The sequence below is a fragment of the Uloborus diversus genome, chromosome 5, assembly GCF_026930045.1.
Source record: "Uloborus diversus isolate 005 chromosome 5, Udiv.v.3.1, whole genome shotgun sequence".
NCBI lineage: Eukaryota > Metazoa > Arthropoda > Arachnida > Araneae > Uloboridae > Uloborus > Uloborus diversus.
Window position 1 is genome coordinate 168,095,614 of NC_072735.1, and position 23,197 is coordinate 168,118,810.

The 23,197-nt window shown below is 33.2% G+C and overlaps 1 protein-coding gene across 2 annotated transcripts in view; it reads right to left on the reverse strand.

Annotated features, from left to right (window-relative positions):
• Positions 1 to 22,377, reverse strand: part of LOC129222064 (inner nuclear membrane protein Man1-like) — a 46,490-nt gene extending 24,113 nt beyond the window's left edge. Inside the window, exons 1-4 of one of the 2 annotated variants that reach the window (XM_054856491.1) lie at positions 21,338 to 22,377; positions 6,912 to 7,124; positions 4,757 to 4,785; positions 772 to 835 (exon numbers count right to left, since the gene is read on the reverse strand). In XM_054856491.1, coding sequence (XP_054712466.1) covers positions 772 to 835; positions 4,757 to 4,785; positions 6,912 to 7,124; positions 21,338 to 22,034 — 1,003 coding nt within the window. In that variant the 5' untranslated portion in view covers positions 22,035 to 22,377. Of the gene's footprint in view, positions 1 to 771; positions 836 to 4,756; positions 4,786 to 6,911; positions 7,128 to 21,337 lie in introns of both variants that reach the window. The other variant, XM_054856490.1, reaches the window with a different exon arrangement.
• Between the last annotated feature and the right edge of the window lie 820 nt (positions 22,378 to 23,197).

The window sequence follows — 23,197 nt, forward strand, 5'->3', positions numbered from 1 at the left end:
TTGGAAGTATGCATCCAGGACTAACAGTTGCAAAAATAGAGGTCTTGCAGGTTAAAATGGAACACCCTGTATGCTAGTAAGCTGACTAAAATGAACAATATTACTGCAGTATGAAAAAATTAAACTTTCCATATTTCATAACTTTCATTAATACAAAAAGTTCAACACAGGACTGCAAAGTTGTCAGTTAATATTTAATCATTATCGACAGTTGAATTTTTTGTACTGATGAAAAAGTTTCAGTTACCTTCTTTTCATAACTTTAATAGTACTGATATAGTGTTTCCCCTAGACCAAAAAGGGACAGAGTGCTTTCAGATAAAAGGGCACTTTTAGTTAAATTAAAAGGATACATTTTGACAGAAATTTTGCACTAGTAAAGGTGCTTTTTTTAACCTTTTGGCACACTTTATACTATTTTTCGATAATAACTTTTTTCTAAATATTGAAAACCTTTTTAACATTTAGCTTTATAAGTTATGCTAAAAACATTCAGATTTCTATTCAAATCAGATTCTGGTGGATAAGTGAAACAAAGTAATGTTTCTAAGGCATGCTTTCATGAATCTCCCCTTTAGAAAAAAAAAGTTTGCATATTTGTGACTAAGTTTTGTTAAAACTTCAAAGGGGCAGGGAGGGTGCAAAAAAGTTAACTTAAAAGGGACAGGACACGGCACCATCATAAAAGAGCCCAGGGGAAACACTACTGATAATTCATTTTAATAAAATTTGAACATTAATAAATTCATTAATAAGCATTATTATATGTACCTGCAGTAGTTGTTAACAATTCATGTAGCTCTCTTGAAACTAAAATAAGTAATTTACACTGCTCCTATAAGATTAAGATAAGAAATTTGTTATGGACCATAAACATATTTTACATGTACTGTATACAATTTAATCACCTATTTGAAACACTTAACATTTATGCACTTATGACATATTTTACAAAGTTATGTAACCATAGTTGGGGCAAATCTAACCTGGCAATGACGCAATGCTATTATGAGAATCTGCATAGCCTTCACAATGCTGTCAGGTTAGGTTTGCCCCAACTTTAGTGTATAAGTTTAGAGAAATGATCCTTAAGGTAATAAGATACTTTCTTGTAAATCTTTTCCCCAACAAGTTCTTGTTGATTCACTTTCAATTGCAACATTGCACAGAAAAAAGAATTACCAATTTGACGGTGGCAAAATTTATTTTTGATAAGGGAGAATCCATAAAAATTATAATTCAGCCTCTTTCCAAAACATGCTTCAAAAGCACATGTTGAATATTTACAATAATAATGGATAAATATTAAATCTGAATTCTTAAATAGGGCACATCAAGTTATTACATTATTACTTTCATCGTCATTTTTAATTTGTTTAAAAAGTTTTTTTTTTTACAAACATTTTTTATTTAAAAAAAAGTGTTTATTCGTGTATAGTTTAGAACTTTCACAAAAAATCTGTAATTACCACTTAATATAAACTCAAACCTGTTTTTGTGCGGTGGATAGGGACAGCATTAAAAAAATTGCATTAAAAATGTATTTGTTTTAAAAATAACTTTGCATGTTTTTAAAATTAAAAATAACATTGTCCCATTAAAAATAATTTTGTTAATTGAGATAACACCCCTGCGGCTGAGTATAAATGCTAAAAATAGTGATTTTACAAGCCTTTTAAGTGAAAAAAATCCCCAAAATACTAGTCAGATATAAAAAGTAATAGATAAGTCTCCTTTTTACTTCCTTTACAAAAAGGAAGTATTGTATACGCAAAAAAATGTTCACTCAAAAATCGACCTTAATTTCCATTTTGCTCACCCCCGAATGAATGTTGAGTTTTGTTTTCGACTCGATCACACGTGGATAAGTGCCTAAGAACATTTAGACACGTGGAATAATTTTGACGATTTTCGAGTTAATTACAACGAGTCTTCTCGTGACGTCAGTATGTACGTACGTATGTGTGTATGTATGTCGCATAACTCAAGAACGGAATGTCCTCGATAGTTGAAATTAGGTACAAGACTCCTAGTGGGGTCTAGTTGTGCACCTCCGCTTTTGGTAGCATTCGGGTGTTTCTAAAGGAGTCTTTTGCCCCTTTTTGGGGGAAAATCATTGTTAATTTTGATATAAACTCAGGTGATGTTATAATTTGGCGACATTTGGCGATTTTTTTTTTTAATCTGGTTTCAATTTGGCCACTGTTGGTGATATTTAGAAAGTAAACTATTGAATCACATTAAAACGGCCAATAATGAGAAAATGACATTAAATTGGAGTAAAAGGAAGTGACATGATACACACATCAGCTCATTTTAAAAGTTACACTATTGCGATGATACTTTGATAATAAATAGATACATCTCGGCTGTGGTTTGTCAAGCCCCCTCCGATGCATGCGAAATGTGTCACAATGGTCTTGATATAAGTAATGGTCCCAGTATAATTCATCATAAGTGGTTTTGCACCAACCAAAAATCTTTCTTATTAATTGCAATAGATTCATGCCATAAATTGTATTTAATTTTTTTTTTAATGGAAATAAAAATTAGCAACCATTTAATCTTTAATTTTAGAGCATTTGAAATCCCACCTCCAAACAATCTTGGAATGACATTTTTTTCACTTTTAAGTTATTTTATTGGAATTAAAAAGAAACTTTGCTTATTTACCTTGTAAAGAAACAAACAGATGAAAAGAAAGAAATTGTAATGTAATAAAGCAGGACATAGAAAGATTGTGCACAGCAAAAAATGTGTTTATCACATACTACACAATAATAGAATATTGACAAATAGGTAGGAAATGACCAATTTAATGGGTTTTACACAAAAAAACAATATGTATTCTTTCAGTGATGAACTTTATCAGCATTATAAAGTCAAAATACATACAGTAAAACCTGTCTATAACTATACTGTTAGAACTTTTAAAAAATATTGTTATTAACTGTTTTTACATTTGTGCCGACATTTATTCCTTTAAATATTGTGTGCACATTAAAAAATGAGTTTTATTTAAAATAATTCTTTCAATTTAATTATTTTAAACCTTTCTAATTAATGAAATTAAAAATGGAAAACATATGTACGAGGGGTGATCCAAAAAAAAATGTTTACAAGGCAAATGAAAATGTATTTATTAACAATAGAAACAAGATACAAATGGGAATCAAGAGACACATCTGACCTTCACTTTTCCACATATTCGCCAAACCTGTTTAGGCATTTGTCAGAATGTTCAACCAACTTGTTTATCCCAGCTTGTTAGTAATCAGGGCCCTGTTCCTTGAGCCATTTCTCCGCAGCTGTTTTCATTGCATCGTCGGAAGGGGGGGGGGGGCCGTGTTCCAGATAAGTTTTGCTTCAAGTCCGGAAAAAGGACATAGTCACTGGGAGCCAAGTCGGGGCTGTATGGGGGGTGATTCTAGAGCTCCAACTTGAACCTTCCATATTACGGTTTTCCACTTGCTCCCTGCCCACTTGATAAGAACGACACTGATACGCTATCAGTTGTCTACTCATTGCTTTGTCCTCGTATACCTCAACGATTTGTCTGTGAATTACGGATGCGGCCACATTCTTAGCTCATAAGAATCGAATTACAGCTCGCATCTCTTTGCGAGACCATTTTCCTGGACGTCTTGACATTACTGAAACTCTTACGCCCCTGCGTACTGACGCTACTTACTCGTCAAACCACTGTAGGACAGCTAGCGCCATCTGTCAACCACCCTGGGTGGAAATATTCGCTCCACAATGTTTATGTTTGTAAAAAAATTTTTTTGGATCAACCTATGTACGTACTACGCAAAGATATTTTAGAAACTATCTGCATTAAGAACATATTTACAATATGAAAAATTGGTTAGCACAATCAAAAATGGCACCTTTTAGTAATTGATGTGTTTGGTGAATTTTTCATACGGCATTTTCAGTATTTTTCCTTTTTAATAAAGACGTTTCTTGAGTTGAAAAAGAAATTCAAGTGTCTTGAAGCATCGTTCTTCCATCTTTTGTTATCTCATATTCATAACAAAGGTTTCTTAAGGTAGAAAAAGCCTAATAGTTAAATAAACTAGGATTTTTTTTTTTTTTTTTGATTGAAAAATAAGGAAAAAATTGTCATTTTAGATAGCTGCATCTGAAATGTGATTGTTCTTGTAGGCAGATTGAAAGTACATTGAGTAAATGAGAATTTTATCGGGACCAGAAAAAATATTGTTGTAGACAGGTTTATTGCTAAAGACAGTATTGTTATACACAGGTTTCACTGTATATATATGTATATATATATATATTTTTTAAATGAAAATAGAGATCAAAAGGGACCATTGCTATAAAAAGGTAACTTTTAACAGAGAAAAAAGTGACCTGCATTGACTCCAGCAATAATCACCCCACTCCTCACCCCATGAATTAAAAAAAGAAGCTTGATCCACACTTGCAAAAAGAGAGAAGAGGGGAAAGAAAAAGAGTGAAATAAGGAAAAGAAAACCAAAGAAAAACAAACATTATATTTTAGAAGTACAATAAAATGTTTAAGAAAATTTAAATCTTAATCAGAGCTGTAACCAGACTCTGTTTTGGGGAGGGTTTTTCCAAACATATTTGTTGAGAAATCTTTATGATGAACAAAAAGCATAATTTAGATTAGTAATGAAAAATTTCGGAGGGTCTTGAATTCTATAAATGGCCTGAGTATATGGGCCTGATTTTAATGTTGTACAGAAGAGATAAAAATAAAACTGCTTACTTCTCTTATCCCTTCACAGAATTTCAGATCTAAAGAGAAGAAAAATGGATAACAATTACACAGCTGAAAATTTAATATTTTACATAAATGCATATCATATCTCAAATTGATAAATAAAATTCAAATATTTTGTACTTTTTTTTTTTTTTTTTTTTTGAAGCATTTATGAATTGGAACACATCAGGTGCTTAATAAATTACTTGCATTAAAAAACTGATTGCTTTTTCAGAGACATAGGTACAACTCTTTTTCAAGACAACAGGAAACTAGCAAATATATATAAAATTGCAGTTTCATAGTTAAAGTGGACTAAATAAACAAGGAAAAATAATTAGAGTTTTACCAGGAAATAAAGAAAAAATTTCAAACATTTGAACTTGCTTTTTTGTTCTATCAAGAAATATTTTTTTAATTTTTGAAGCTCTAAAATAATGTACACATAGATTTAAGAATTATGGAATACAAAGAATGAGCAAAATCATTTCTGAGAAGCAAAATGTAAAAATAAAAGAACATGTTTGTTTGTTTAAAACTTTTAAGTTAAATCAATTTTTTAAAGACTTTAGAAACTTCAGGTACTGGTAAATTTGCATTCAAAAATAGCATAACTGAAATTGAAATTAATATTTTTAAAAACTACAAAAAGTGGTATTTCAAGCATTACATCACCAAAAACTTTCGTAATGGGATGTAAAAGAAGTTTAAATGCAAACTCATATGATTCAAACTAACATAGATAGCACAACAGTACACTATATCTACAGAAATATAAAAGAAAATAAATTGGACAGTATCATGTGAAGTGAAAAATCAAATAAAAGTAAAGTAAGGGGGAAAACTTTTTAAAATTCAAGTTTTTTTTGGTTTTCTTTTTTTTTTTTTTTTTTGTCTAAAATGGCATCTTTTGTGAAAACATTAAATAATATTTCTAAAAGCAAGTTTAACCACTTGCTATGCATAAAGTTAGTATCTTTAACTCTAAACCTACTATATAGGCTTCAACACCCTAGACCAAAACGTTAACGTTGTGCAGTATTCAATGCACCGTTGGGCAAATCGGTTTCAAGTTGCACCAAACGTGCACAACTCGCAGAACATGAATATATGTATAAGATAAAATTGGTTTAACCCAAAAACCTACAACAATGTGTGAGACAAGTGGCCTCGTATTTGGACAATGCCGGAAAATTGTACATTTGATCCAACCATGATGTACTACAACAGGCTAGGCCCATGATGATCAGTTTTGACCCCAAACACAAGACCATGTAGTTTTAAGTCAAGGGCCTATTTTTATTTGCCCACTATCTTGTAAAAGTACACCCAAATATTCATCATTTGTAAGTATTATTACAGTATATATTTTACAATTTGCTTTTAAAACTTCAATGTTTTTGTTTGATAAAATAATTTTGATAGGGAAGTGAATCAGACTGAGTGGAGAGAGATTAGGGCTCTAGGAGAGCAGCCATTGCTTCACACAATAAGGTAAAATTTAAGTTCACTGCCTACACCAGAAAATTAAATGTTTGATACAGCAAAGTTATATAAAAAAAAAGAAGAAAATATCCAGTAATTAATTTATTTTTATTTGGTAAAAAATAATGCCCAGATTTTGAAAGATGATGTCAATACAATAATGACTGCCTACAAAGGCCGATATTGATTGCCTCCTTGAGACTGATCAAGAGAATTTCAAAGAACTGAGAGAGAAAAAGATCTTGAAAATCTTATATAAAAGATGGCTCAGTTTTGGAAAAGGAAAATAGAAGAAAACATGATAACATATTATCCTCCTAGCTCCTAATGTCAATTACCATAACAAAATTCTTGAAAACGATAATGAACGGAATCGAGTTTTGTAAGAGGAATTGTACCAAAATTGTACCAAATGTACAATTTAGCAAATATTGTGATTGAATATTAACTGTTTTTACAATAATTGTAGGTTTAAAATTTTCAACCAATGTAATAACAGAGAAAGTCAAGATGAAAATTATTTATAAAACTTTTAGCATGATTCCATGAATTTTAACTGTTACTAGTTTAAAAATCAAAAAATCCTTTTAAAAATGAAAGCTACAAATTGACTCTAAGACTAAAATTTTACAACCCTATAACCAAAAACACATTTCAAAAGAAAGATTTAACTTACAAGTTTTACTTGTTGATTGTGATGACTTTTGCACTTCCGTCATATATAAAGCTCCAATTATGACAAAAAATGCGACAACTCCGATGAGAAGCATCCAAGATATACAGTGTGAATAATTTGTACTTGATCCTCTGACTTTTTCTACATGGAATTCGCCATTGGATCTGCTGTTCGTTAAATAGCCATTGGTTCTGTAACTTTGATCCAGATTATCTGCTTCAAAAGGCAAATATATTAAAATATAGTAAAAATATTCAACAAACATTACAGTTACACAAAACGTATTTTTATTACTTCACTGCTATCAGCATAAATTAAAGCGAAATAAAGGTAACAGGGTTTATACACTTGTGGTTAAAAAAAATTCCCAGACTTTTCCAGGTAATTTTTTAGAAAATTCCAGGCTACTCACTTCATTCAAAATTAAGTTTAAATAGCAATATTTTTGAAATGATTAAAAATTTTTAAAGTAGCAATGTGGAAGAACTGCCCCCCTTTCCCTTAGATTTTAAAAAAAAAATTAAATCTAAGGGAATTCCCCTTAGATTCAGGGTTTAAGCTGGGTTTAAAACTTCTTTAGCAAAAAAGCTAAAGTTAGAAAAAAAAGTTTAGCAAAATGCTAAAACATCGACATTTAATGAAGCCCAAAAATTCATTTATTAGGAGGTCAGATTGCAAATAAAGACTCAGTACTGACTGTTGAACTTAAAAGTAATTGAAACATTTTCTGAACTAGGAATTGTAATATGATTAAGTTGAGTATCGCTGTTCTTGTTTAATAATCTCTCGGATCATGCTTCATGCGTAGTTTTGTTTTTTTAAATTCTTTATTTCTGTACTTTTTTATTTGAGCAAAAAAGCGAAAACGCCTTGTTTTATTTTCGCAATTTAAATAGATTTTTCGCATTTTGCGAAAAATGCGACCGTAGCGGAAACTCTGCTTAGATTTTAAAAAAAATCTTGGATTTCTTCTTTTTTTTTTTTAACTCTAAGGAGAAAAGTTTCAATTTATTGTTCAAAATCATTTTAATTTGTTAACTACTTGTTGAGAACAATGTTATTTCAACTTATATTGGCGTTTCTATGATGTCATGTGCCATACGTAATATTAGCATTTTTCTCTAATCGCACAGCAATCGTTTAGCATCCGCATTTGGTTTACAATACTTCTTTTTTATTGTCTTATTGGTACATAGCGCAAAACCTATTGAGCAAAATACAAAGCTATTTTTTAGTATAAATATGATTAACTTGTTGAATCGATCGGCATAACATATAATGCATAATAACATAAATCAACATCTGCTGATCATAAGCCAATGCCTATGATCATCAGCTTTTTTTTTCTTTTGCAAATTAAAGGAAGCTTACATTAAAATTTTTCCTTTTCTAGAAAATAATTCCTCAAAATTCATAAACATAAAACTTCCATTGTGCAAACGACCAAATATGGCGACTAAATAAACATATTTTTAAATTTGTAGAATAATAGTAGTTATAAACAATTAATAATCCTTAAAAAACTACAATTAAGACAAAATAATTAGTTTTCAACAAATAAGCGTCTAAATCAATTAGAATAAATAAAATGTGCTGAAGATAAAACTTTATCTTTCCAGAAAATATAAGAAATTATCCGAAAAAAAGGCACACTTTACGTTGTTTTCAATAGTTTGCATTGCAATTAACATCCATTGCCGTTTTCGGAAACTTAGGCACTTAAAAAGTCTTGTGTACTTCCATCTTGGGAATGACCAAATATGGTGGCATGAAAACAATTTTAAAATAATAAAACTTCATGAAACTACAATTCAGTTGAAAAGTTTTTAGCACATTTGCATCCAAGGCAATGAAGAAAAGATGAAGTACAAAATTTTTCATTTCTCAAGAAAATTATTAAAATTAATAATAAAAAATCTAACACATTGTGTTATTTTCATTAATTTGCAGTTAAAGAAAACATCCAATTCTGCTTTATTTTGAGGAACTTCGGTATTTAAGGATCGTGTCTACTTCCATCTTGTGAATGACACCGAATATGGCGACTATGTTTCACATGTAGCTGAAAATACTTTCCGATAAAAAAAAAAACGATTTTACAAATACAAATACAAATACAAATGTGACGACCAGCAACAGGCTCTGGGCCCAGCTAGGCTGGTCCTAGTCAATTAATTAGTCCCCAATGAAGATCAATGGCCCTCTTAAAGCTATCCACTCCCTTACTCATTACCGCCTCTTCCGGTAAGCTATTCCAAGTGCCCACGACCCTGCTAAAGTAGTAGTTTTTCCTGATTTCCAAGTTAGCCTGAGATTTAAATAGCTTAAAACAATGACCCCTTGTCCTGCTTTCCCCGCAAAAATTTAATCCATTTACATCTTTCATTTTGATAAATTTAAATAACTGAATCATGTCCCCTCTGACTCTCCTTTGCTCCAGGCTATACATGTTAAGCCTACTAAGTCTGGTATCATAATCTAAATCTGAGAGTCCCCTTACTAATTTAGTTACCCTTCTTTGAACCCTTTCCAATACGAATATATCTTTCTTCAGATAAGGCGACCAAAACTGAACAGCATACTCCAAATGAGGTCTTACTAAACTCCTATATAAAGGCAGAAGAACTTTCTTAGATTTGTTTGAAATAGATCTCTTGATGAACCCAAGCATTTTGTTGGCTTTGTTACTAGCAATACTGCACTGTTGACTAAACTTGAAGTCCTGATTTATAAAGACACCCAGATCCATAACATTTTCTGCCTGATTTATGACTGAACCCTGTAAATGATATCTCATACGCTTATTTCCATGACCTAAGTGTAGCACTTGACATTTCCCTACATTAACTGCCATACCCCATTTATCTGCCCACTTAGTAATATGATCTAAATCCTCTTGCAGCTGTTTTACTTGTTCTTCATTTTCGACAATCCCCATAACTTTTACATCGTCAGCAAAACAATTCATGCTTCCAGAAATATTTTCATTGATGTCATTCATAAATATAATAAACAAAAGAGGCCCTAAAACTGATCCCTGAGGAACCCCACTTAAAACATCACTCCAATTAGAATGATTTCCTCTCACAACTACTCTTTGCTTCCTACCCGTAAGCCAATTTCTAACCCAAAGTAAAGTTTTTCCTCCTATTCCTATGTCAGCTAACTTGCTGAGAAGAGCAACATGCGGTACCTTGTCAAAAGCTTTTTGAAAATCAATATAAACAACATCCACACATTTTTTGTTATCTAAAGCTGAGGTAACCTTGTCGTAGAAATGCAATAAATTAGTAGTACAGGATTTACCTTTCCTGAAACCATACTGCAAACTAGTCAACAGACTATTAGTCTCTAAGAACATCATGATCTTAATTTTGATCAAAGTTTCGAAAGTCTTACAAATCACCGAAGTCAAACTTACAGGTCTATAATTCCCAGCAAGACCTTTAGACCCCTTCTTGAAGAGTGGCGTTATGTTAGCCAGCTTCCAGTCCTCTGGCACCGTCCCCGAGTTATAAGAAGCATTGAAAATATTCAAAATAACATCCACTAATTCCTCTGCACATTCAACTAAAATTTTTGGATAAATATTATCTGGTCCCGGAGCTTTAGTTGCTTTAATCCTTTTCAAATGAAATAAAACCTCCTCCCTGGAAAATACAAAATCCTCAAGCTGTATAATAGCTTGTGTCTTGTTAGTGTCAACTGTTGAGATACAGTTATCGTTAAACACACTGGAAAAAAAGTTATTCAGAACATTTGCAATATCCCTATCGTTTTGGATTAAATTTCCATACTCATCAACCAAAGGCCCAATTTGACTGTTTCGAGCTTTCCCAGAATTAGCGTAAGCAAAAAACCTCTTAGGGTTCCCATCAATGTCATCTGCCAGCCTTTGCTCCAATTCCCTTTTCTGAATCCGTACCAAATACTTAAAATTTCGCCTTGCCTTACCATACTGGAGCCTCTCCGCACTCTGACCAGTTTCTTTAAACTTACGAAAAGTGGCTTGCTTATAATTAAGAGCTTCTTTAGTCTCTCTGGAGAACCACATGGGCCAAATTTTGGTATTAACACCTTTTCTCCTAAATGGAACATAGTCCCCAACGGTTTTAGCAAGTTTATCCTTAAATTCCGTCCACTGCTGATCTACGTCGCTATTTTCCAACCCTGACGAAAAAACCTCTTTCAAGCTCTGCCTAAGTGCAACAAAATCAGTGTTTCTGAAATTGGGCACAAACCTAAAATTATCATCTTTGCACACTTCAAATTTAACCAGGAACCTAATGCTGTTATGATCACTATCTCCAATATGCTCCCCTACACTCAACCCCTGAACAAAACTACCTATGTCACAAAAAACTAGATCCAAAATTGCCTCCTCTCGAGTTCCCTGAGTTACAACTTGATCTAAGAAACAGTCACCAATTACTTTTAAAAATTCCTCTTCTTTGCCATTACCAGGATAAAAATTATTCCAATCAATACCCGGAAAATTGAAATCCCCCATTATGATAACGGATCCCTTACTGGACATGTCACTAATAATACGGTACATCTGTTCATCTTGTCCCTGGTTTGAATTAGGTGGCCTATAAATGTTTCCAAAGCGTAGCTTTTTGCCCTTACTGCTCATCAACTCCAGCCAAACCATATCAATATCAGTAGGCTTATCATTTATGACCAATTCATTGCAAATAAAATTGTCTCTAACATAAAATAAAACCCCACCACCTCTTTTATCTACTCTATCCTGTCTGAACAAATTATACCCAGCAATATGTAATAACTCTGCATCAGATTCGGTAGCCCATGTCTCTGTAATTCCAATAACATCCAACTTCTCATCCATAACTATGCTTTTCAATTCATCCATCTTGTTCCTAATACTGCGAGCATTGGTATAGAAAACTTTAAACATGCCTAAGTTGCTTTTATTTAACACCCTGAAATTTCCTAAATTACAATTGTTAACATTACTACTCTTGTTCGTCACTTTATTTCCATTTCTAGCAATACCCAAAAAAATTTCATTCTCTCGATACCTGATGCTTGAACCATGCCCCCCATTCCAACTTAGTTTTTTGACTCCGAATCCCTTAAAATTAATCCACTAACCATTTTGACCCCAGTAGAGCTCAGATGCAGGCCATCCCTAGCAATCCAATCCCGTTTACAATGACTCCATACATCAATGAACCTGATACTGCGCTTTTCGCAAATTGACTTCAGTAGCAAGTTCATACACCTCGCACGTTGATTTAGCCAGCTCCTATGCACTCCATACCTGGGAAGCAAACCAACCACTTGGACATTCGTCGAAAAGCTGGTTGCTTTATCCAACAGGGATTCCCATTCCCTAGAAAACTCCTCATTTTTACTGTGGCCTACATCATTTGTTCCCACCCACAAAGTAACCATGTCCTCCTTATTCAATACTCCCTTCTTTTCAGCAACCATATTAACGTCTCAATAGACTCTTTTATTTTCAGGCTTGTGCTTCCGAAGCAGTAAATTGTCTTTGTCCCTGTTGAGTTTGCATAATTCCTGTTCACCAGAGGAATTTTTTTCTTAATAGCTATCGAGGGTCAAAGACTGGCTGCAGAAGTTTTTTTTGAGTCGCCACTTGATTTATTTCCAGCGTCATTTTGCCTCAAAATGTTTACAATTTTTTTCAGAAAACATAGATAAAAATGAAGATTACATCTAATAAAACAAAATTCCCTGTGAAAGAATTGGAAAACAAAAAAAAAATTTGGAGGCAAATTTGGAAAATTCCTTGATTTTTTCTTGACATTTTTAACTATGTCATTTTCCCTGAAAATTTCAGCTTTTCCCGTAGCGTACAAACCCTGGGTAAGAATATGGATGTAAAATTTCCGAAAATGCTAAGGAAAAAAAGTTTTTTCCAGTTTTTCTCTGGAAAAAATGAAAAAAAAAAAAAAAAAACAATAAAATTGTAGTTTTTTTTTTCTTTTTAATTGCTATGTTTCTTTTTATGTTCAAAGTGATAAAATTTTTCTTAATAATTACAATCCATTTTTTTCCTCTTAGCTGGGACATCTATTAAAAAATAGTCTGACTGCCAGTAGCCTTCCTTGTTTTAAATAAAAAAAGCTATCCAAATTAGTCAAATCATGGTTCAACAATTAATTTTGAACAAGATGCAATTTTTGTTAATTGTTGAACTAATTTTTACTTTCTTCTATATCTAATATATAGAAGAAAGTATTGGATTCGTGCAAATTTTCGAATTTCGAATTTTGACGGATTCGAACGTTTTGAGGTGTGCTGAGTTCATTTCGACTATTTTTGGAAAATGTGTGTGTGTGTGTGTGTATGTATGTGTGTGTATGTATGTCACGTCTGTGTGTGACCAGTTTTTTGTGGCCGCTCTACAGCAAAAACTACCGCATGAAATCGAACGAAATTTGGTACACATATGTGCCCGTATGTGAACTTGTGCCCATTGGTTTTTGGCGCGAATTCCTCCAAGGGGGGTGGAGCAATGGGACGTTTTTTGAGTTACGCGTGCTTGCTATTCCTCAGGAAGTAACTGGCGGAATCAAACAAAATTTGGTCCATATGTTGCCATTAACAGGAGCAGGTGCTGATTCAATTTTGGTGTCAATAACTCAAAGGGGGGTTGAGCTATAGAACGTTTTTTGTCGTCAATTGTGACTGCTGTATCTCAAGAAATAACGAACGGAATCAAACAAAAATTTTTTGACAAGTAGCCCTTAGTGGGTATAAGAGCTGATTTTATTTTGGTGTCAACAGCTAAAAAGGGGGGTAGCGCAATCGCCCGTTCTTTTTTTCCATTGTGAGTGCCCCATCTCAAGAAGTAATTCTACGTTCTGGTTGAAATTTGGAATATATGTGAATCCATATGTAAACAGACTTTGGTTCAATTTTGACGCCAATCGCTCCAAGAGGTGTTGATTTTTTTTTTTTTTTGCGAATAAAAATAGCTTTATTAATGCAACAATAAGAAAGATAAATCGTAATAGATTGTCGTCTGCGTATTTCTCGTGATTTTAATTGTATGGAAATGATCGGAAATATTCTCAATGATTTAAAGTTTTTAACTGTTGCCATCTTATGTCTGTTAACAAATAAAATATTTGTAATTAATTCAAGCAAGGCTTTTAAAATAACTTTCAATTTTCGCTCTTTGCTTTGCTTTTGTAATAATTCAGACATTGGGATGGTCGTCAAGTTTTTGCATGTGTAATTTTGTTTTTGTTGGGAATATTGCTTCCTCGTTAAGCATGGGGAGGGATCAGAATTATAAGAAAGATATAGAAGAAAGTTTCGTGATGGCCACAACATACTAGTTTATTGTAAATTTCAGTTTTTATATGAGTTGAAATTTTAGACTGAAAGTTACTGGTACTAAAAAATTTCGTTTCATGCTCATTACACGAGAGTGTACACCTATACATACACATTAAATGGCTATGTACATTAAGTTCAATCATTTCCATTAATTGATGCATTCATGTAATTTTGTCATGCATATAGATTTCTTTTGGTGAGAAAAGTAGCAAATAATATCAAATGTATTGTGGCGGCCCTAGGTTTTGCGGAGCCCTGGGGAGAAGACTTTCTTGCGAGGCCCCCAATCAAAAATATTAATGATTGTATTAATTATAGGTAATTATAGGGATGTCCATGACAAGAGTTATGTCAACCCCCACCCCCTCCACTACGAACAAGACCCCTCAAAAAAGGGAGAAAATCCCTAGAAACAGCATCCAATGAGTCAGTTTCAGCCATGCCTTTCCACCTGGTGTGCACCCCTTGTTATTTATAAATAACATGAATGTATATTAATATAATTTCTACCTATTTATACCTAATTAAAATTAATTTAAAAAAAAAAATTTTAATACACCCCCACATGTATACTTATTATTGATTATGGAGAGAGGGGAGTATCAGGAAAGTGGTTCAAAGATCACCTTAAATGTGATATAGAATATCCTTAGTTTAAAGGTGTCAGTGGGTTTCTCCTCCAGGAAAAATTTTGAAAATTAGATATAATGTTCAGCGTTTTGAGGCCTTATAAAGCATAACTCAAACTACAAAATATCAGGAAACAAATGGGCAATCCAAAACTTTTGTAAGTTTCACTCTTCGGCAAATGAAGAAAATGCAAAAAAAAAAAATTCTTTGCGTTGACATTGAGACATTGATCAACAGAGATGAGAAAAGAAAACACAACGTCACTTGCTCACATTGGCTTTTGGTAAAGTTGATTTTTGATTATCCCAAAATGACAAACAAAATGATCACTAGTAAAAAATGCATAAAACTCTTAAAAGAAAGGGTGTGGAGATGTAGAAGATAGGTAACAAGAGAGTAACATCCTTGTCATTCAAACAATTTACAATTTACACTAGATATGAAATAGAAATGAAGTACATTTTAAGCAGACTCAAAAGACTTCTTGAATTATGTTCAAGAACTCTAGAACAATTAAGCTTATTTAAAGCACTTCATTTGCACTTTTCAGTCCAACATTTTAATACTTGATTGTATCATTTTACCGTAATTTTTCTAAACCTGTAAGAAACTTCTGTTTTAAGTCTTTTTTTTTTTCTTTTTTTTTTTTTCAAATACTGTAGATTTTTCCTTGCAACAATATTTTTTCGAACACAAGTGGTGTGGAAACGAAAAAGAATAGAGGTAGAGCAATATTTTTTTTCTGGTGTTTCAAACAGATAAACATTATGCAGTAGAAGTAACATAAAAGCAGGCAATAACAGAAGAACTACCAAAATAGAATTTGGAATCAAATAATTAACGAGATATGAAACATGTGAATCACAAAAAACAATCTCAAGCTATGTTACAGAAATGTGACAATCATAACTTATACATTGTTAATGCCGCAAGTAGCTGAATTTGGCGCAGTTTGGTCTTCCCTCTTCCCCTAACATTTGTTACAAATTTTTAAAATCATGGTTCAACTACATTTTCCTAAAGTTCAAGGTTTTCAAACATTGTGCCTCTAAGTTATAATTTGCTTATCTTATAGGTAGGCAAATCCAAGCCTTCTAACAACAATACGTTAATTTAGAGACAAGTGTGGTAGAGTGGTGGGGAATCAGGAGGAATGGGACAGCTGCATTAATAAGCCGAAGTAAAATGAGAACAATAAATTTCCAGCTAGTCCGGTAGTTGTAGCAGCTTTAGGCTTTCGCTTAACTCTACTCTGCCTCTGCAACATCTACTGGACAAGATAGAAGAAAAATTTCACTTTATTTCGGCTTATAAATGCAGCTATAACACTTCTTTTGCAGTCCAATTCTTCCTGACAATTATTTTAATTATTAATACATAAGTAAATAAACATTTCAGAAAAAAACAGAAAATTATCAAAAGCAATCACAAGATTAACATAAAAACATCATATAAAATAATATAAATTAATAAGGAAATGCTTTTAACGAGGCTACGTAAAAATCTCTCAGATGCGGTCGCATTTTTCGCCGACCATTGCCCATCCTCTGGAGCAGAAGTTGAGAATCCCTGTTTTAGAACAAATCTAACTGTCAAATATGAATGCAAAAACAAAAATATTTCCACCCCACCCTCCCCCTTTCTCATAAAGAACATCTGGGATAAATTTTCAAAGCCAACAAGAAACCGTGTCAGTCTATAGCCAGAAACTCTGGGCCTGACCTTTGGGGGGCCGAAGTGCACAATGGGGCGGTATTAGTGCATGGGTGAAGGGAGTCTGCAGGTGTGCCTGCTCTCGACGGACTCTTTGTCCTTGTTTTGCATTTAAAGTGGGGCCCCACATTCAACAGAGCTTTCAACTAGATTAAACTTGTTCTAAAATGACGCTTGAAAAAAATCAGGAAAAAGTTTTTAAATACAAGTCAGCGCGGGGCCCTGTGCCGCTTACTATACTTGCTTGCAACTTAAGTTGACTATGACGTCACGACTTGTGGAAGAAAAAGCCAGGGTTCGCGTTTACGCGCTATAGCGGGTTTTTTACGCAAATTCGCGGGAAAGGGACGCAAATTCCGCGAAAAATCGGGTCCCAGGGACCCAGAAAACCCAAAAGATAAGAACCAGAAAAAAAATGGGAGAAAATGCTAAAGATCTATTTAGTAAATGCTTTTAAGCTTCAAAATGACCAGGAGAATCAACAGAAAGGGACTAAAATGACCCTATCTGTTTATCAGCTATTCAAACACACCCCAATTGTGGACCAGTCAATGGAATTTTAGTGATAAGACTGGAGCTTACAGTGACCTCCTGGGCAGAGCTCAGGGAGCAAGTTCACAAATAGCCCATTGTACTGTATTCTAAGAATAAGCTTTCTCTCAACTTTTATCTTGAGGAAATTCCTAAAAACAGAAATGAAGACTAAAAATGAGAGAGGTTTTCAATGCAATCTTCAGGATTAATACAAGACAATTGTACAGTAAAAATATTGCAATTTGGCATTCATGTAACCAGAATTACTTTTGAAAATCATCATTTTGCATCCCCAATAAAAAGACAGGAGAAAAAAATGGCGAACATTTTCCAGATCGCGCTAAACACAAAGAGTTCGGAACTTTACATTTTTCTTGTTAAATTGCTTATGAATACTTGAATTTTATACAAAAGCACTTTAACCTTGTTCTTTTTCTAGTAATTCATCTCTTTCTGATGGGTTATTTTTATTTGGACTTGCAAAAGTCGGGTATTAATCGATCGCGCCATTTTTGCGCGCCATTTTCAAAATGGCGCGATTTTAAAAATAGAACAAAAATCTAAACAGATATTTTGAACAAGTCAAATATACTGATTTAAGATTGCTAATGAGCAATTTTCACACTCATATGAGAAAATGTTTCGTTTTTGCGATCGCGATTTTTGCGTTGTGTTCATTCGCTTGCGATTTATTATTATTATTATGTAATTGCCAATGATAATTGGGAAGGGGGGGGGGGGTCTGTTTGTTTTTTTCACTAAGAAAAATTTCCAGGAAAACAAAAGTTAAGGGAGTGCTTTTTGCTTGATCAATCAGAGGCACTTGTTTTATATTTTATGGTAAAACCCATTTTTAAAGTAAATTTTGAGTTAATCTCATTGTAACTGACCAAATAGTTTCTCAGATAACTGAGTCTTGCAAGTGTATTATTTGAAAATAATTTTACAATGATAAAATCACAAAAAAATTAGGGCAAAAATAACCAATTTATTTTATTTCATGCCTCCCCCCCCCCAAGTATAAATATTTTTATATTATTCATTTACACACTAAGATTTTCTGTTTAAAATTTAAGGGACTCATTTTTTCCACCAAAGGACCCAAATCTATTTCATTAATGGGTCCCTGGGACCCATGTTACGGATAGTTGAGCGCGAACACTGAAAAGCTATTAACAGATAAAACGTCACACTTAATAACGAATAAGAGGAGGTCGCCACCTGTCTGTCAGCTGCTATTGGCTGGCGCGTTTGATTCAAATGGATAACAAACTCCGCACTGCTTTGTTGGTAAAATTGAAAATATTTAACGATTGACAGAAATTGTGCTACGTTTAAATAATTAATCCAATTTCTAAAGCAAAGAGCGTAATTTTCCCCAAATATTGGACAAGGCGCTAGGAATTATTTCCTTCGCCTGGTCTCATCTCTCCATTGTCAAGTAAGCTGGCAGTCGAGTATAATAACTTAGAGTCAAAACTTTTTTTAAAAAAATAATTTTTATACTAAAGTTTTATACCTATTCATATACTATGCTTATTATTTATTAAACAAAGCTTGAAAATTACTTTTTGATTCCATTATTTCATAAAATTGCACCCAAAAATATGTATTCCAAATAAAATTTCATGAGGTGGGGGGAATTCAAAAAGTGGAAAATTACTGGCTATTATTAACTAATCTATCATATTATTAAAAAAAAAAAAAAAAAAGAATGGCAAGAAGAGATTTGTGAGAACAAATTAAAAGACAATCTGCTAGAAACAAATGTACAACTTATTTCAGAGTGGTGTCCATGGATAATCAGGATGAAATGTCTATGGAAATTGTACATTATTTATCTTATTCACAGTTTAAAAATAAGGCCAATGATCTATGAATATGAATTTTAAGTAAAACTGAAATAAATATGACAATACATTAATTAAAATGTGTCATTCACATACCCATTTTCAAGTGACAATTTTAGTTTCTTTTTATAATATTTAGTATTTTTTTATATTTTCATAAGCAAATTTTTGAATAATAGAAACTAACTTCTGGATAAAAATAATCTCATATCAATTAGTTTTATATATACTAAACTGACAATGTTTCCTCAAATACACAAAGAGCTTTTTACAACAAATCGTCTAGACATTTTCCAGACATCATTTTTTTTAAATAATTTTTGTTTCTATTATTATTTTTATTTTCTTTTTCAGACATAATATAGTTTCATAAACTTTTATTTTTTAAATAGATTTTTTTTCTAGCTGTAAATAACAAACAACAGTTAAATACTCTTTCATGGTTTCATTTTGATCAGTCGTTAGACAGATTTCTGGAGAGTCAGAAAGCATGACTGACCTCTCCAAAGTTTTTGATCGTTCTCCTCGTTTCCGAGTCGGCCGCGCCCAAGCCCCACAAAATTCATCTCCCCTTTTTCTTGGAAAACAAACGGGGATTCTCTCTCTCCTTTCCCAAGGATGCAGCTGATCCATGGTGCAGGTGGCCATCCTGGGAACGGAATGTTAAACTTGAGCCAAAACGGCCAAAGGTCAGCTTGGGGGCAGAACATAGTATTTTATGGATTTGAAAGAATTCGATGCAGTTGGCTTCGAAGTGTGGGAATGAGTAAAAAGTGTGGGAAACAGCGGCATCCGTTGACAGAAAGCGTACTATGCCACAACTGTAAGACTTAATGCGATCTATCATTTTTGTATAAGATGTAAATAAATTCACAACTATTAAAATTCCGGATTGGAGTCGCAGAGAGTACGTTGGGAAAAATTAGAAAATGCAATTTCATAAAGATGGGACTGCAGTCACCGCAAACAGTCACACGCTATTACTAGTCTAAAGGTAACCACAGCCACCTTTCTGCTTTGTTAAATATAACCACGTGAAAAGGCAAAAGCTTTTGTGACTGATGGTTTCAAAGTTTCATGGAGAATAATTATATGTGACATTAGTGAACAGTATGAAAAGCTTCAACTATTTGCTATCAAAAAACAGCACCAACAAAATTGTTCCTTCAAAAGTGTTTCACATACACGAATCTTGAAAAAAAATCACGATTTTTTGAGACAATCTTTTTTGAAGGTGTTTTTATAGAAGTGTGAAATTTTTTTTTCTATTATTTACTTCACAGTTGCATTGTTTTTGACTTTGATATAGGAAAATTGAATGCACAAGGATAACTTAAAGCATAATTTAGTTTTTTTGTAAAAACATTTTTAACAGTAAAAAAATAGTGACCATTATTTACCCCAGAAAGAGAATGACCCATATTTCCCCCCGGGTGATCCTACATTTTTTTGCAATGAAAACACAGGTTCATTGTAATCTCAAAACTTGTCTTCCATACTTTTCAAACTTGCACTTTTAGCAGTTTTATAATATGTTAATTCGTATCTGACATGATATATTTTTCTACCTTGTATAAATTTTGTAAAACTTAAACAAGCAAGTTTAGTTTTTAAAAAAAAAGAAAAACTTACATAGTGATACATCACTACATCACAATGTAAGGTTGCTGGATGCATTACGATGTAGAAAGTCCTACTTCACCCAGACCTACCGGAACATGAAAAATTGGAGAAGAAAATGTATTGCTAAAATCAAGGCTGTGGAGTCGAAGGTTTGAAATTCCAAAAAACGGGTTTGTATTCAATTTCAGCGCTGTAAAATGAAGGAGTTTTGAAGGAGAAAATCAGATTCTGAAAGAATACTTTAGGGCTATCCATCAATGATGTCCCTTTTTTTCAACATATTTTTCCCTTTCCCCCTTTGTCACTAAGTGTCACACTACACCTTACTCCTCCCCCTTGTCACATGTTATATTTATCATAAACACATTGTTATAATAACTGTGTGATGTCACTTTTTGTCGCCCTCTCTCTTCCCCTTGTCACAATTTCATGAACCCGTCTCCCTCTCCAGGCATGATATCACTTGTGGATGACCCCTTTAACCATGTGATTCAGGGGGAAATCCTTTTCACTTCGTAAATTAAAACAATTTTATGAAAAATTGCTTTTAAAGCGATCTCTAAAATCCGAAAAATTCTAAAATCCAGAATCATTGCGGTGCGAGTGCGATACTAAGTTGTTTGGACTAGTTCAGTTAAGAAATTTTGAAAATGCGCCAAGTATACACATTATGATAATTTCTCTATTTATGAAATCTGGATGATGCGATTATACATAAAACATTTAATTGAAACTCACCTCTTTTCAATCTCTCCAAAGTAGGGCTGAAACGAATCGACTGTTCGGAATCTGTACTCAAACTTGAATTTAGAGATTTTTTTTTCAGGGAATTTTCATAATTTAAAATGTTTGCATTCAACCTCGCAAAATTTACACTCTGAGCGTCGGAAATGGCAGTTGGCGATTTTTTTCGAATTCTGTGAGACTTCGAATTAATCATTGATCCATCGGAATCAAAATCTGAATCCGATGTTTCAACATCAAAAGTCGAATTTTTCCCCGAACTTCGTCTCTTAACTTTGTTATTCTGATTTCTAAGGAGTTGAGGTCTGATAATGTATGGTTTATCTTTCTTTTCTTGACCAGAATAAGGTATGTACACAGGTGAAGGTTTTTTGAAAGTTTCAGAGTCTATTTTTGAAATAGTTCCAGGTGAACGGCCTATATGCGATCTTTCATGACTTTCACCGATCTCACTGCGACTGAAAGAAGTTCGTTTTTTCCGAGGTTTGCTATTTACAGGGCTCTCAATTTCACTATCATCTGAACTAAATGCATTTAGCGCTCGAGATGGCGGGCTCGGACCGTTGGCTTTCCTTAGAGACAACAGTTTTTTCTCCCAAATAGATCGCGTCGTGGACGTAATAGGGCCCACGTCTTGACCATACTCTTGAAGTCTTCGTCGTAATTCTTCATCTGACAACCGGTTGGCCATATACGTATTTCACCTTTTGTACGAATTACAGACTTCTAAATTCTTAAAATGAAGTTTCTAAATTGTGACTGAGCAATAAGTTACCGATACTTTTCTCACAAAATAAAAATTAAGCTCCATACATGATAGTTAAATGAATCTATAAATATCATAAAAAGAATGGTAAGCCAGCTTCACATAAAATTTTCCTGCTGATGAAGCGATTATTAAATGCGATAGTTTGCTAGTTATGATTTTTTACGTAATGAACATTTACTAATAAAATAAAATTGACCACACGCAATATGTTATGTAGTAAAAAAGAATTTAAATAACACATCGATTACACACAAAATTAGCAGTAAAAAAACCAACAAGAGAACATTACACTCTTGTTGCCAAAATCAAAGTTCCTCCGATTAACTTTTAAGAAAAATAATGAGTACATTTATAATGAATGAAGTAAATGTAGAATTGTAGATAGTATGATGATCACTAGTGATGGTGTTATTGTCCCTACGATTGTGATTTTTAGTCAGCGCTGCATTTCAAAAAGCACCACAAAATTCAATTTATGAATTCTCAGAAAGTCATTTTATCATTGCGATATCCGCGTCTCTATGCTGCACGTAGACAGCTGCCGCAAAGTCGTGGTGATCTGATCGTTGGCGTTAAACTCGTAACCAAAGGGTCCCGTTTCATCTAAGCTGGTCGAAGATTATCCGTGCTCGTTAATGGTGACTGGAGCACGTTAAATATGTCATGGTCACAATGTCCTCCAAGTGAATTAACACCTCTGGGAATGCTGGAATAGAGATTGTTCGCTTCTGGTCTGGATCAAAAATTCAGATTATTCAGGGTCTCCAACCAGTTAAGCCACAAATAGTAGTGGTAGATACGGTACAGAGGACCCTGAAGAGTGAAAACAGCTGCAGGTCCGGAGCAAGTATTTTTTCTCACCCATTAAACTTCCCGTGGTGGGTCTTTTTTTTTTTTTTTTTCAAAAGAAAGGCAATAAAACGACTCATAAAAACGTTTTTTTTTTTTTTTTTTGATATCCTTTTGCATAGAACTCAATAAACTCATTAACCGGACCCAGGTTTCCGACTAAACTGACATGACGACATATGACCTCTCGTTGGTGGAATTTGTAGGCCTTTATGAAACTATGCTAAAAAATGTTA